This window comes from Eschrichtius robustus, chromosome 7 (genome assembly GCF_028021215.1).
Source record: "Eschrichtius robustus isolate mEscRob2 chromosome 7, mEscRob2.pri, whole genome shotgun sequence".
NCBI classification, from domain to species: domain Eukaryota; kingdom Metazoa; phylum Chordata; class Mammalia; order Artiodactyla; family Eschrichtiidae; genus Eschrichtius; species Eschrichtius robustus.
Window position 1 is genome coordinate 76,505,902 of NC_090830.1, and position 15,104 is coordinate 76,521,005.

At 51.8% G+C, this 15,104-nt stretch overlaps 1 protein-coding gene across 1 annotated transcript in view; it reads left to right on the plus strand.

The window, feature by feature from the left end:
• The first annotated feature begins 12,694 nt into the window (after positions 1–12,694).
• CDH23 (cadherin related 23) overlaps positions 12,695–15,104 on the plus strand; it is a 398,173-nt gene continuing 395,763 nt past the window's right edge. The window contains exon 1 of the mRNA XM_068547762.1: positions 12,695–12,761. Coding sequence (XP_068403863.1) covers positions 12,695–12,761 — 67 coding nt within the window. The remainder of the gene's footprint in view (positions 12,762–15,104) is intronic.

Sequence of the window (15,104 nt, forward strand, 5' to 3'; positions counted from 1 at the left end):
GGGTGAGAGTGGAAAGGGCAGAAGGAGAGAAGGAGGTGGAGACTTGGAATATATGTGGACCCCTCCATCTGTCTGGTAAGAAAGGGACATACAAAAGGGTGACCTGGCTTCCCTCTCACCCCCATGTCTTGGGGATGCTAGTGAACTAGCCGGTAGAGATTGAACTTGGTCCCACTCACAGTTCGCTTGAGTGCCTGCCTGGCCACTGAGCAAACGACCTTGACTTGTCTGTGGGTGGGGCGGGGCAGGGCGGGGCCGTGGTCAGCATCTGAGAGGCAGAGAAGAGCAGAGCCGGGAAAACCGCGTCCACCTTGCACTTTACAGAGGCGAGCCGGGGCTTTCCAAAGGCTACCCAGCAAGTGGTTGCAGGGACAGGCTCAGGACCTGGGGTCTCCATTTCCATCGCTGGCTCTCAGGCTGAAGGGCTGAAGACAAGGAAGGCAGCCTCTGTGGCACTCAGTTTCCTTGTTTGTAACATGGGCTGCTCCTGGCCCAGGTTGGCTCACCACTGGGCATGGACTTCAGGTGTGGCAAGACGGGACTAGGTGAGGCCAAGTCGCCTCCCTAGTTGGGGGTGGGAGGCAGCGCCCAGAGAGGCAAGCAGAAGGGTCAGCACCCTGGTTGAACTGGCAGGTTAACTGGCTTAAATCTGATACACTTCAGTTTCTACACTAGCTTGCTTTCTTCCTTTTTAAATTTATTTTTTTATTCTTTAAACAGCTTTATTGAGATCTAATTCACATATGATACTATTTACCCACTTAGAGTGTACAGTTCAGTGGTTATTAGTACATTCACAGAAAAGTGCAACCTTTGCCACAGTCTATTTTGGAACATTTTCATCCTCTTAGAAAGAAACCATACCTTTTACCTATCACCCCATCTCTTTCCATCACGTCAACCCTAAGCAACCACTAATCTATTTCCTGTCTCTATAGATTTGCCTTTTCTGGCTGGACATTTCATATAGATAGACTCATATAACATGTGGTCTTCTTTTGTGACTGGCTTCCTTGACTTAGCATGATGTTTTTAAGGTTCATCCATGTTGTATCAGTACTTCATTAATTTTTATGCCTGAATAATATCCCGTTGCATGGATACACCACGTTTTGTTTATCCATTTGTCCATTGATGGACATTTGGGTTGTTTGACCTTTTGACTATTAAAAATAATAATGCTCGAACGTTCATGTGCAAGTTTCTGTGTGGACATAGGTCTTCATGTCTCTTAGCTGTATACCTAGAAGTGGTATTGCTGGGTCTTATGCTAACTGTTTAATAGTTTGAGGAACAGCCAGACTATTTTAAAGTGGCTGTACCATTTTACATTCCCATCAGCAATGAAGGAGGGTTCAGTTTCTCCACATCCTCTCCAACGCTGCTATTATCTTTTTGATTATAGCTAAACTAGTGAGTATGAAGGGGTATCTCATTATGGTTTTGATTTGCATTTCCCTGATGACCAGTGACATCGAGCATCTTTTCGTGGGCTTATTGGCCATTTGTACATCTCCCCTGGAGAAATGTCTATTCAGATCCTCTGCCCATTTTTAAATTGAGTTATTCATCTTTTTACTGTTGAGTTGAAAGAGTTCTTTATATATTCTAGATAAGTCCCTTGTTAGATGTATGATTTGCAAATATTTTCTCCCATTCTGTGGGTTGTCTTTTCATTCTCTTGGTAGTGTCCTTTGAAGTATACATATTTTTAATTTTGATGAAGGCCAACTTGTCTATTTTTTCTTTTGTTGCTTATGCTTTTGGTCTCATATCTAAGAAACCATTGCCTAATCCAAGGTCATGAAGATTTATACCTATTTTTCTTCTAAGAGTTTTAGCTCTTTCATATAGGTTTTTGATTTTGAGTTAATTTTTGTTGATGGAGTGAGGTAGGGTCCAATGTCATTCTTTTGCATGGGACTATCTAGTTGTCCCAGTACCGTTTATTGAAAAGACTACTTTTTCCCAATTAAATGGACTTGGCATCCTTGTTGAAAATCAGCTGACCATAGACACATGGTTTATTTCTGGACTGTTAATTCTATTCCATTGTACTGTACGTCTCTCTGTATGCCAGAACCATGCTGTCTTGATTACTAGTTTTTAAATGGGATATTTGCTACTTTGTTTAAATACTGTTAGTACCCCAATGCAGATAGCTTAGAAAATACAGAAAAACATTAAGGATAAAAAAAAATCACCTGTTATCTCACTAAGGAAAGATAAAATAAAGATGCAAATGTGTTGCTATATGTTTTCTATACAGATATATATATAATATATAATTTATTTTTTTCCAACATAGTAGCACACTATGAATAGTCTTGTAGCTTACATTTTCTGTTTAACAATTTGCCATGAACATTTTTCCTTGTCAATAAACGTTCTCTGAAAACATGATTTTCCGCGGCTGCCTTGTAGTCAACTATATGAAAGTGCCCTAATTTACTCATGTAAACTTCTGTCATTGATTATCGACTGGACTGTTTTTACCAGTATAAACAGTGCTGCCGCAAACATCATCAAAAAAACCCTCTGTGCCATGATTCTGATGATTTCCTTAGGGAAATTCCGGTCAGTGGAACTGGGAAAAAATCCTGGAGTTTTATTGTGCCAAATGGCCTCCCGGAAATCTGTACCATTCCCACTAGAGGAGATTTTCACAAAAACTACCACGTGGAATACAGTCTGACTCAAAAGCTGTTTAGGAGTTGTTTATATACTTTAAATATTAATCCTTTCTCAGATATGTGATTTGCAAGTATCTTCTGCAGGTTTGCCTTTTTACTCTGTAGACAGTGTCCTTTGATGTACAAAAGTTTTTCATTTTGATGAAGTCCAATATATCTATTTTTTCTTACCTGTGCTTTTGGTGTTATAGCTAAACCCAATGGCATGAAGATTTCCCTCTGTGTTTTTGTCTATGGTTATATATATTTCATAGTGCTGATATCAGTCACTTATTGCCTCAGTAGCTGCATAACAAAGCACTACAACAATCATTTACTCTCACTTATGTGTCTGTGGGCTGACTGGGGAGGGTCAGCAAATCCAGGCGAGGCATGACTGAGCTTGATTCTGGGCTCTGTGTGGGTTCAGTCTGCTCACTCTGTCTGGGGCATGTTCTTGTGAGGCTGAAAGGCAGGAGCTCAAGAGGCAAGCCCCTCTGCACAAAGATTATGCTTCTGCTAGTATGGAGCTTGGCCAGAGCATCCATTGGTCAAAGCAAGTCACATGGTCAAGCCCAGCATCAGGGGTGGGACAGCATCCTCTGCCTACCATGAGACCCCAGCATGGGTGTAGATGCTCAATCCTATGCAGAGTGAAGGGTTGGGACTAATAATCGATCATCCACAGTGATGACCAGGGGGTGGAAATGAACTTGGCAGGTTTGAGGCTGAGAAATGGCTAGTGTGCCTGAAATACGGTGGTGGAAGGGGTAAGGAGGAAAGTGCCACTTACGGATGCATGAAAGATATTTGTTAACTGAATTAATCAAAAGAATGTATCAATGGAAGTGAATTTACTGAGATGGGAAAAGCAAGGATGGGAACCTATTCAGAGAAGAAATTGGATCGCTGTTGGATAAGTTAAATGTTAAAGACACACCAAGAGGAGATGTTAAGTTGGCAGACGGCTGTATGGGGTAAAGTAGACTCTGCTTGCAAGGAGCTGAGGGTCTTCTTGCAGAAGGAGCATGTGTGAAAGTCTAACTAACCCTTGCAGCTGGGATAGCTGTCTCCAAAAATGTACGAAGGACAAGGGGAGCTGAGGATCCCACTGCCGGCAGAGATCCAGGAAGGCTTCATGGAAGAAGTGGCATTAGAGCTGTGCCCTGAAGGGGGAGCTGGACATGCAAGGTGGGGCCAGGTGGTCCTCCAGATGGAGAGAATAGCCTGGCCGAGGCACAGAGGGAGAACACAGAGTGTGGTGACTGGCAGTGACCCCTTGAGGGAGAGGGTGCAAATTTCAGCAACATGCCAGAGCTGGGCCAAGGTCTGTTGGCTGTTACCATGCTGGTGAGTCGGGAGATAGGAGAAAGGTGACCTTGATCAACTCTATTCTTCCTCCCCAACCTGATGGGACTGGGGATCTGAGGATCAGGAGCCTCAGCTGCCTTTTCTGGAACTCAAAAATAGAGTGAGTGCCCAGTGCTAGTGAAGGTATGGGGAAACTGGCCCTTTCCTAATTGTTGGAGGAAGTGCAACTTCGGGCACCCTCTTTGGAGAGCAGTTTGTCAACAGCTATAAAAATATGAAAATCTCCCACTTCACACGGTGTATAGACATGGGAACAAGGATATTCATTGTGGCTTCATTCATTAATGCGAAAGGTTTAAAACAAACTAAATGTCCATCAGCAGAGGTTAATTACGGTCCCCCTGAATAGAACACTCCACGGCTACTAAAAAGAGCAAGTCAGCTCTGTGTGTACTGAGATAGAACAATCTTCAGGATACGTTGCCATGAGAAACAGCTAGGAGTAGGATAGCATGAATACCCCTTGATATTTTTTTAAGAGGAGGAGAGAGCTATATGCTATATCCTTCCGTGTACCTATAGTACTTCAGGAATTCTTGATTGCCTCTGGGCATGTGTGGGCTTGGGTAGAAAGGAGACTCACTTCCTGCTCTACATCCTCCTGTACAATTATTTACCCTGTCCGTGTATGACTTCCAAAAGGGACAGAATAAAATATAGTTCCTGCTGAATGATTTTTTAAAAAGTATAGGTTGAGGGGACTCAAGACACCTAGCCTCCTGTGGAGGATGCTGGACCACCTGACACGCCACCATGGGGGTCTCAGGCTGTGCCCCTCTCAGTCCTGCTTGGCTCACCTGCCCACCCCCAACCCCCGGTTCACTCAGTGGGAGCTTTGGGGAGGGACCCAGGGAAGGGCACAAGAATATAATGGCCACAGGGTGGTCTTTTCCCTCCTTCCAAGTAGGGTCCCTGTAAGTGACCTTCCATCCTAGCAGCCTCCCCAGACAGTGGCCTGGATGGTGTGGGCTTTGAAGAGTGGCCATCAGTGGCCCTAACGGTGTGCCTGCAGGCGTCTCCTTGCACGCACAAACATCTCTGTGTGTAGTGGTGGTGAATAATCCCCAAATTGTCTTTGATTTCTGCAGCGTATTTCTGTATTTCTATTCAGAGTTGAGTGCGTCTGATTTTATGGGAATTCATAGCAGTTCAAACGAAATCGTGGCACCCTGCTGTGAAAATCTCTCATTCCTGAGAAGCTGAAATGCTCAGGTGTCCCCTCCTGCCCTTTCCCTCCCCCTCTGCTCTGTCCCCCTTCCTGTCCCCTCGCCTGCTGGGACGGAAAGCACTGCCTCTCGGCACGCTGAGTGCACCCTCTGGCCCTGCGTCTCCTGCCTGGGCTGCGGGGAGAGGTGGGAGATGGTGACAGGAGGGCCTGCCTGGGAGCTGAGCCTGGAGTGGGCTGGTTTCCCGGAAGAGGAGAGAGTGCCTTGCTCCGCAGCAACGAGGAGCACGCTTTCTCGTCTGTCCAGGAAGCCAGGCTGCGATGGGCTTCATCTCGGGTTTGGTGCAAAGGCATTTGATGAAACCCCTGCAGATCGGGAGGGGTTTGCGAGGAACCTGGCTCCCTCCAGCCTGGAGAAAGGGGGGGGCAGGAAGGAGGGGCCCTCCAAGGTTGGGCCAGTGGCCCCCTGCAGCAGTTCACAGAGCCCAGTTTGCAGATGTGAGAGAGCGGATGAGTACATTTGGGCACTCGTTTTACTTTTAAATTTCAGGTCCTCCCCCTGACCCCCCACCTGGGGAGACAAGAGCCCTCAGAGAGGGCCAAGCTTCAGACCTGGGCCTGGTCTCCAAGGCCTCGGCTTTAGCCACTCTGTTGCTAATGCGTCTCCGAGGGCGGAGCAGGGGGAAGTCCTCCTGATGATGGGCCTCATCGGACCTCCCCCCCGCGGTGTGGGAAGGTAGCCTGGCTGGGCTGGCAGGGCAGAGAGTCAGGGCCTCAGCACTGGGACCCACTTTCCGGGAGGGAGTGAACTGCTGTCCCTAGAAGGGTCTGAGCAGCTGCAGAGGGGTGCGGTTAACCTGAGGACCAGCCCAGCTCCGAGTGTCTCCTCTGGCATTCAGACCTAGGACCGCGGGCCTCAGCAGAGCATAGCAAGGAACTTTCTAATCAGAGTTGTCTGTCTGTTCACAGGCTGCTGGCAACGTTTTGGTAGGGTGGACACAAGCTAGGTCTCTGATTGTTAAAACATTGAGTGTTTATTATAGAAAATGAGGAAAATGAAAATCGTATATAGAAGAATATAAAATCAGCCATAAACTCACCAGATGAAACCACTGTTTCATGTAACAGTCCTGTACGTGTGCCCCCCCACACACACACACTCACACATGTACACAGCCGTACACAATCCTCTGAGCGCTTCCTGTGGACATCCCACAACTGAACCAGTCCCCCTTGGCTGTCTGGGCTGTTCTGCTGTCATAAATAACACAGCAGTGAATGTTCTGTGGCCGAGTGTCCATGCACGGCCATGATGATTTCCTCAGCTAAAGTTCTGGAAGTGGAATTGCTGGGCCACGAGGGTGTACACATCTTCAGGCTCTTCATACAAATTTCAGATATTGATTGATTCTCAGCCAAGTTGCCTCAGCTTGAGGGTGTGGGAGCCCTGGTGATCTCGTCCCTCTGGTGGCTTCAAGTGCTGATGACGCCTGCATTCACATCTCTAGCCCCACCTCAGGCCTGAACTCTAGTTGAGGGTATCCTCCTGCCCCGTCCAGCATTGCTGCTTGGCTGTCAGCAGTCATTCCAAACTCACCGTGCCCCAACCTGCGCTTCTGATCTTGCGCCTCAGCGGGTCCCACCCACAGCCTTCCCCTGTCCTGGTTAACCGCAACTCCATCCTTCCAGGTGCTTGGGCCAAAGCCCTCTGCTCGGTTCTTTCTAGCACAGCGATATCCTCTCCAGCAAGAAACCCTCTCAGCTGTACTCTGAAAATGCCCAGAATCTGCCAGATGTCACACCCGCTACCCCTACCCTGCTGGAGCCCCCAGCACCTCTGGCTTGCATCACTGTGGTAGCCTCCACACCTGTCTGCCTGTATCTGCCCTTGCCTCCTACTGTGAGTCATCAACTCCGCAGCCAGAGTGCTCCTTTAAACCTTGAGTCACTCTCATCCCTCTTGGCTGTCTGAAGACCACGACTCCCAGTTTACTCATGTCCGTGGTTGACAAGGTGCCCATGGTGGTCCCATTGTTCTCTGCCCTCATCTCTTACAGCTCTCCCCGCTGTGCACCCCGCTTCAGCCACACTGGCCTCCTCGCCGTTCCTCAGGCGTGCTAGCACATCTTGCCTCAGGGCCTTTGCAAAGGCTGTTGCCTCTGTCCAGAAGGCGTTTCTCCCAGATAACCACGTGGCTCGTTCTCTTGCTTCCTCATGTGTTTGTTCATACATCACCTTCAGTGGTACTCAGACCTCTTGCCCCGCTCCTTCCTTCCTTCCTTAGCACTTACCATCCCCAACACACTGTAGAACTTGTTCACCGACTCTCTGTGTTGGGCTCCCTTAGGTGTGCCAGCTCCCCCGCCGCCAGGTCTTCAGCCTGTTCTCTTCTCTAGGCCGCTGTCTAGCACAGTGCCTGGCCCACAGCAGGTGATGTTGGGGCAGACACGTGCAACGGGGCCACACCTCTCTGTGTAGCTCATAAGCTCTCTCAGGTGTAGGTGGAGGCTTTGATTTTATTTGGGGGGGAGGTGATTCCTATGTGGGGGTGAGTCCCGGGATGCTGTAACTGTGCCACCTGCCAGAGCCTCCCCTGCTGGCCCTCAGCCCAGGCCTCCACGAGCAGCAGGTCTTTATGGGCTGATGACAGGACAAGGTGAAGGCCAGTGTGGGCAGGGTTGCTGCCTTGAATCTGGGAAATTCTGTAGTCCGCTCCCTCCAGGGACAAAGGTGTTAACCTCTAGGGGATGGTGCTGGAGGAGGCATGGGGGGTGCAGAGGGAGGACTTGGTCACCCCTGATGGTACATGCATTGTCTTATTGGTACTGGTTCCGGGGCAATGCCTGTCAGATGCCAGCGTGGAAGGGCAGACTAAACAGCAGCCTGCTCCCCGGCCCTAGTTGTACCTCTTCTTCTGGCACACGCACTCGGCCTTGCTGCTGGCTCCTGTATACTGTGGCTGTGGAGCATGTTGTATTCTCACCCAGGTCTGGCTTAATAGCCTCTGAGTAGATGCAGGGTCCTGCCCAGGGCCTTCCCACCAGGCCCTCAGTGTGGGCCTGCCCTGGGGCACGTGTCTGAGCTCAGCAAGGGTTGGGGCTGAGGCTGGGAGACCTTGGGCTTGAGCACTTACTGGCTGTGTGACCTTGGGCAAGTTGTTTAACCTCTCCAAGCCCCAGCATGTAGGACACACTACACACCACGGTGGCTGGCATGTACTATGTGCTCAGTAAGTGTTAGCAGTATGCATCCTTGAACTCTGTGCAGCTCACATCTCAGCTCCCCTAGAAGGCTCAGGAGTTCTCTCTTTGCATGGCCCTGGGCAGTGACAGGCGCTGTTGCTTTTTGATACCTCACATGCATTGCCAGCCATTCTCATGGCCCTGTATCCTCCCACAGTGCCTGGCTCAGGGCTTGGCATGAAAACGGATGTTAGAGATTGGCAGCCTGAGGGCTTTGGGTCCTGGCTTTGGGTCTCCTCGGCAGTGGGTATGTTTGAGAGATTTCTGGAAAGCTTCCTGTGAGAATGGGTTTTGGGACAGCCGGCTCTAACCCTGCTTGTACCTCTGGGACAGGTCTCTGGCACTTATCCCAGGCCGGACAGGAAGCCCAGCACAGAAGGGTGTGTGTCTATGTTTCCTGGTCCAGTGGGGACAGGTGAGGGTCAGTGGGAGCTCAGGCCGAATCCTGAGGATGGCACAGCCTCACATGGTAGAGAAGGCCATGCAGCTCTGCTGGCCGGGAGGTGGGAAGGCCGTAGGCTGGGAGAACAGCTGTTTCACAGGGCGGAGCGAGGTCAGGCAATCCCGGGGGACCCATGCCGCTCGCTGCAGCCCCAGCACCTAGGGAATGCCGGCAGGCAAAGGCAGCATGTATTGCAACACCTGGCCCGGAGGTTGGTACCCAGGGGCCTCTTCCCATTGCCACTAGCCTCTGTTCTCTCTGGACCTTGCTTTCCTCCTCTTGGCCAAAGGGACCAGAGGAAGAATAAGATCTGGGATCTTCGGGAAAACCCAGTAGTAGAATGGACCCACTTTGTCCTGCCTACTCTGCTTCACCCTTTGGAGCCTGTGTCCCCTTGACCTAGCGTCTGTGCCACCTTGCCCCAAGGCAAGGATGGAGAGTCAGGATGGAACAAAGATTGTCCCTGCTGTTGGATGCTCCAGAGGTGGCCTCTGCCAATCCTGTCAAGGGAGGGCTGTGTTTGGCTGCCCTTGACTGACAGGGGGGGGCACTGAGGCAGTGTGAGTGCCTCTGAAGGGGAAACAGACATTTAAGGAGAGAGGATGGGGACAGTGTGCCCAGCAGCGTCAGAGCCTGAGCCAGCTCGTGGAAAGTGAGATGCATCAGGCACTCGTGTGTGTTGTGCACACATGCTCACTTCTTTGTGTCACATTCATCCTGTGTCTATTGTGTTGTGTATTGTCCTCCTTGAGGGAGGGGCCACGCCTTCCCCTTTCGTAGATTAGGAAACGGGGTGGGCAGGGTGGGGCTGGACAGCAGCATGGTGTGATGGAAATAGCGTGGGACTCAGGTCCAATCCTAAGTGACCTCTCTGAGCCTTAATTTCCTCATCTGTAAAATGGGGACAATAATATCTACATTTTAGAGATATTTGGGAAGATTGAATAAAGTCATACCTGTGAAAATCCCAGGCTTGTGGGAGTTGCCTAGTAAGTGTTCATTTTCTTCCTTCCTTTCTTCCGCTGCAAACTTCCTGCAACACCCAGCCGAATGGTGTGCACTCCCAGCTATTTGTGGATGATCTTCTTAGCAGATGTTGTTTAATTCTCATAACAGCTGGTTTCCAAAGGCAGAGGGCTGGAGATTTTTTTTAAAAGTCACTCACTCACTATGAGATGTCAGAGTGTCACTTAATTGCTCTGTGCCTCGGTTTCTCCACTTGTAAATCAGGGATAATGCTTGTGATGCTGGCTAGCTTCTTTGCCGCATACGGTAGGCTAATGCAAGATAACAGATGGAAAGTGGTTTGAACATTTAGAAAAAGGCGTCATGCTCAACCTCACTGGTAGTTAGGGAAATGCAAATTAAAACAACAAGGCCATTCCATTTTTCATGCTTCCAATTGGCAGCCATTTAAAAGAGGGATCACTTCCAGGTGGGCACAGAGGCCCTCTCATACACTTCTAGATGGAGTGGGAATTGCCACAGTCTTTACAGAAGGTAATGTGACAGTGTCTAAGAGAAGTTTACATACGTGCTCTGTGTTGTATTTAATTGGCCCATTAATGCTACCGTTGGAGAACCAAGATTGAGAGCAAAGTCCCAACACAGTTACATGCAGAGATATGTCCACGGTGACATTGCCTGTGTGGCAAGAACCTGGAAACACTCAGATACCCAACAACAGGGGATGTTTGTCTCCATGACGAAACATCCATGCCATGACCTGTTACCTAGCTCTGAAAATGGAGGAAGTGGATGTGGCAGTGTTGACCTGGAGGGTTGTCTGTGAATTCTTATGACATGAGGAAAGTGAGTTTCTTTTGTGTAGAGGGTGACTTCATCATCCTAAAGAGAAACAGCAGCCACTCCACTCGTACGCATTTGTAATGTGAACATATCTGCTTGGGTGTGGAGAAGGGCCTCGCAGGGTGCACGCCAGGCCCAAGCTGCCCACTCTGGCCATCAGACAGGTCATGTTTGGCTCATGAAAATGGAACTATTTGCCAACATTTAAAAATTGAATTCATGGTAAAAGCCAAATTTCCAGCTTTTCATTGAGAAAAATCAGAAGCTCTGGGCACACTGCGCCCACATTCCCTCTTGGCTGAAATACATCAGCAGCTGCTGCTTTTGGACAGAGTGTGTAGCCTCCAAATGGCCATCATTCACACCATTGGGGTCTCCTCATTTATATGCCCTGCCTGCCCCTGTGACAGGCTGCTGACCTCTGGAAACGCAAGGGGGTGGAAATACAGGGATATGATGGGCATTTGTCTTTTATTACGTGACAACATCTTAGAATCTTTTATTTCCCACATCACTGTTTCATACTTGGTAATTAGAACATTTTCAGTACAGTATTCAAGGAAAACACGAGGGCACCGCGGGCCACTGTGTGTGGTGTGGGACAGGATCCATCCTCCACTTGGCACGGGGCTGGGAGACAGAGTCGGCTCCAGGTCCGGAACCAAGAGATCTGAGCCCTGGGCCCTTTCTGAAGCCCTTGCCCCGAGGTCTTGCAGAGATGTGAAGTCTCTCCACAAAACCCTTTTCTTCAGCTCCCTTCTCCTCCCCAAGGCTTTTCTGATCATTTATTGATGAGGGAGGTGGCATGTCAACTTGGGTCCAGATGCTGACCCCACCACTCACTACTTGGGGGTCTCTGAGCAAATTGTTTAACGGCTCTCGGCCTTTAGACCCCACCTTGTGAACCGGGGAGTTACAATGCCTCCCAGGCGAGGTGCACAGTCGGTGCTCCCTGAAGGAGGATGTGTGGGCCCTTGGCTAGGCCGTGGGGATGCAGAGGTGAGTGGGCTGTGAGCTGAGACACGGAGGTGAGACAGCGTTAACAGGGCTGACTGTTCAGCGGAAGGCAGGGATCCCCAGCTGAGGAGCGTGGGCCCCTCCCGGTGTCACTGCTGGTCTCCAGGGAAGCCTGCTCTGGAGCCGCTGCAGGCGTAAGAAGGAACCAGAGGGCCGTGGCCCTGATGTAATGGGGCCGAGCAGGCCACGGCCATGATGGGAGGGAGCAGCCCTCCCGCCGCCCACCCCCTACCCCAGCCCCACTACACTTAGAGATGGGAGCTTGCTTTGCTGAGCCTCTGGCAGCTGGACCCCAGCTCTCTCTAGAGCTTAGCTAGAGAGAAAAGTCCGGCTTCAGCTTTCCACAGACTTGCTGGGGGGCCCTGGTCAGGTTACCTCCCTTCTCTGTGCCTCTTTGGACACCATAGCCTGGTGGCTCCTTTCATATCCAAGGTTATGAGATGATACTGCAGATATAAAAACAGGAAAAGACATGTTCATTGGGCAGTTTGGCTGGGGGCGGGGGGGGCTGCCGACCCGCTCTGAGACCCCTGTCTTCCTGCTCAGCACCCACCTCCTGACTCTGTCCCCACTAACCAGGTTCCCCCGCTCTTCGGGGATGCTGGCCTGGAGGATAGAGGCAGCAGCCCCTCCCTCTGCCCCCTGAGCCCCGCGTGTGTCACAAACCTGTGCCTGTGCCCCCTGAGCCCTGCCCACAAGCCGTGCGGCCGGCCTCCACGAGGGCACAGAGGGGACTGTTGCCCCTGCCCTCAGCCCAGTCGTGCCTCAGCACTGGACGATGACAGAACCCCAGGGTACAGACCCTCTCTTCTTCCCCATGTGCCCCCCCACCACCAGTCTGCCCTGATTCTCTCTCCTCCCTTCTCAGGCCCAGTTCGCCCCGAGCTGCAGGGGTGAGGCAGTGCTGCTCAGCCTGCAAGAGCAGGCGCTCCAATAGGACGTTTCTCACCCTCCCCTCCTTTTGTCCCCAGGAGCCATGAGGTGCCACGTCGCCTCCAGCTGCCTCGTGGTCTGGCTTTCTGTGCTGATCTCTGGATGCTGTGGTAAGTTCAGTCCTCCACCTTCTCTCCCTGCAGCAAGCGTGGGAGGCCGGGCTGGACGGTGTGTGGTTGGCGTCTGTGCTCTGGGACTCTCAAGACCCTGCCTTGCTGTGTGTGTGTGACTGGGCACTCGCTTCCCTTTCTGGGCCTCGGTTGCTTCTGCAGCCCGCACAGGGCTGAAAATACCAGCCATCCCCAGGGCCTGGGACACATGAGGGAAGGGGAGGAGCCTTGAGAAATACTTGAGCTCTAAGGGGAGACATCTATGACCGTGAACTGTCCTTCTTCTGGGATGCGGGGACTGGCCCCAGTCCTAGTCCGTTTCACAGTTGTCTTCTGAGCACCTACTGTGTGACACTGTGTGCCCTACTGCGTCCAACTCTGGGGGTATGGAAGAAATGACATTCTCGGGCGCTCAGGGGCTCACCAGGGAGAAAGACACAGATAGGATTGCTCTAAGCAGGGTGGGTAAAGTGGTAATAAAGGATGTACAGAGCTCCAGAGAAGCCCATCAGAAGAAAAGATTAATTAAACTTGTGGGCACAGGAGAGACCCAGCCAGAAGGGAGATGGTTCATCTAGGCCCTGAAGACTGAGAAGTCGTTTTAAAGCGGGGAGAGGGAAGAAGGGAATCCTGGAGGAGGGAACAGCCTGAGCGAGGGTGTGGCTGCCAGGAGTCTTCCTTCTCTGCAGGGGGAGGGGGGCAGCCCTCCTTCCCCTGGCCTTGCAGCAGCCAGGTCAGTGCCAGCCTTAGTGCCCACGGAGGAGGCCAGGAAAGGCCTGGGCATTTGCCTCTCCTGGACAGCGGGAGCAAAGCAGCTCTGGTCTGCACGAAGGAAGGCCAGGACAGCAGGCACAGCTGGCTCGGTGTCCCGCGGGACCAGGGTGTCCTCAGGGAAGAGCTATGGGCAGAGCGTGCCTGGCGACACAGGCAAACATATTCCTGAGGGGCGTCGGCTCCTTCTCTCACTCCAGGGAGCCGGGAGCCTCTGGAGGAAACCAGAGCTTCATGCTTGGCGGACTGCTGCTGGCATCCTGCTGCCCGAGAGTCCCTTGAAGGTCCCGTCTCCTGGCTTCCATGCTGGGAGGGATCTCTGCTGGAATGCCCCTGTGATGGGGAGCTCACTCCCATCCAAGCAGCGCAGGATTATGGCACAGCCTCAAAGACTCTCAGGGGCAGAGCCAGAAGGGGTCTCAGACCCTCTGTCCACTCCTGGCCCACTTTACAAAGGAGAAACTTGACCCCTGGAGAAGCAGCTGGCCCAGGGTTGTACAAAGCAGGGCCCAGCTAGGCCTCGATCCAGGTCTCTGTCCTCCCGCTCCTCTCTGCCCCATTCGGGGAGGGCTCAGTGAGGGGCACCTGAGACCCTCAGCTCTGACCCTCTGGGTTTGCTTGTTGGTGTCCTCGGACTCCTCAGGGACTCTGTGACCTTGGACACTCATGCCCTCCCCCGCCCTCCCCATTAAAAAGAAATAAAACAGGTGCTAACAGCTTGGCTGCCTTCCTAGAAGAGGTGCAGTCTCCCCTTGAGCTCTCTAGATCGAAGGCAGCTCATGCATCCAGATTGCAGCAGCCATCGTAACAGTGGTGCTGTGCACAGGTCACCTCTGGCAGGGAGGCAGGGGGAGAGGGCAGTGAGGGCTTTTTGTCCTCATCTTGAGGCTGGGAAATGGTGGCCAGAGAGGTAGAGCGATTTGCCCAGGCCACACAGCAGCGAGTGGCAGGGCATACAAGGCCTCACCCCTGGTTGCCGCTCTGTGCTCTCCGTCCTGTGCACCTTCCCTGTCATGAGTTGGGGGCGGGGTCTAGGGCTATGCCCAGCACGGACCTCAGTGAGAACCACTGTGCCTTCAGGGGCCTGGGCAGGTGGGCCTGGGCTGGGCTCCGGCTTTCCTGGTTCCAGTCCGGGCTCTGCCACTTGCCAGTGTCCTTCAAGCCCTGAGAGGAATCCCCTGTCCCATCCCACGGTTCTGAGTGAAGTCTGTGCTTCCTGGTCTGGTGGATACCTTGTCCTTCCCACATCGCGTGCCTTGACGGCTCCGCTCCGCCACATCTGCCCAGCTTTGCTTCCTTCCGGGATCTTTCCCTTCCTCGCTGCGTGTGGAAGGCCTGTCATCCAGCACCGCAGCTCGAATCTGCCTTCTCTGTGAGCCTCCCCCTCTCTCTTCTCCCCTCAGGCCTGTGGTGGTTAAAAGCTTGATTCTTGTTTGGGTGTTTGAAATAAATATTTAAAGCTAGTGGACCCGCATCTACCTTGTAGGGAAGGATCAGTGTGAGTGGGCCAGGGATGAGGGGAGAAGGCGTCCAGGGCAGAACAAACAGTAGGCGCCAAAGCAGGGAATAAGC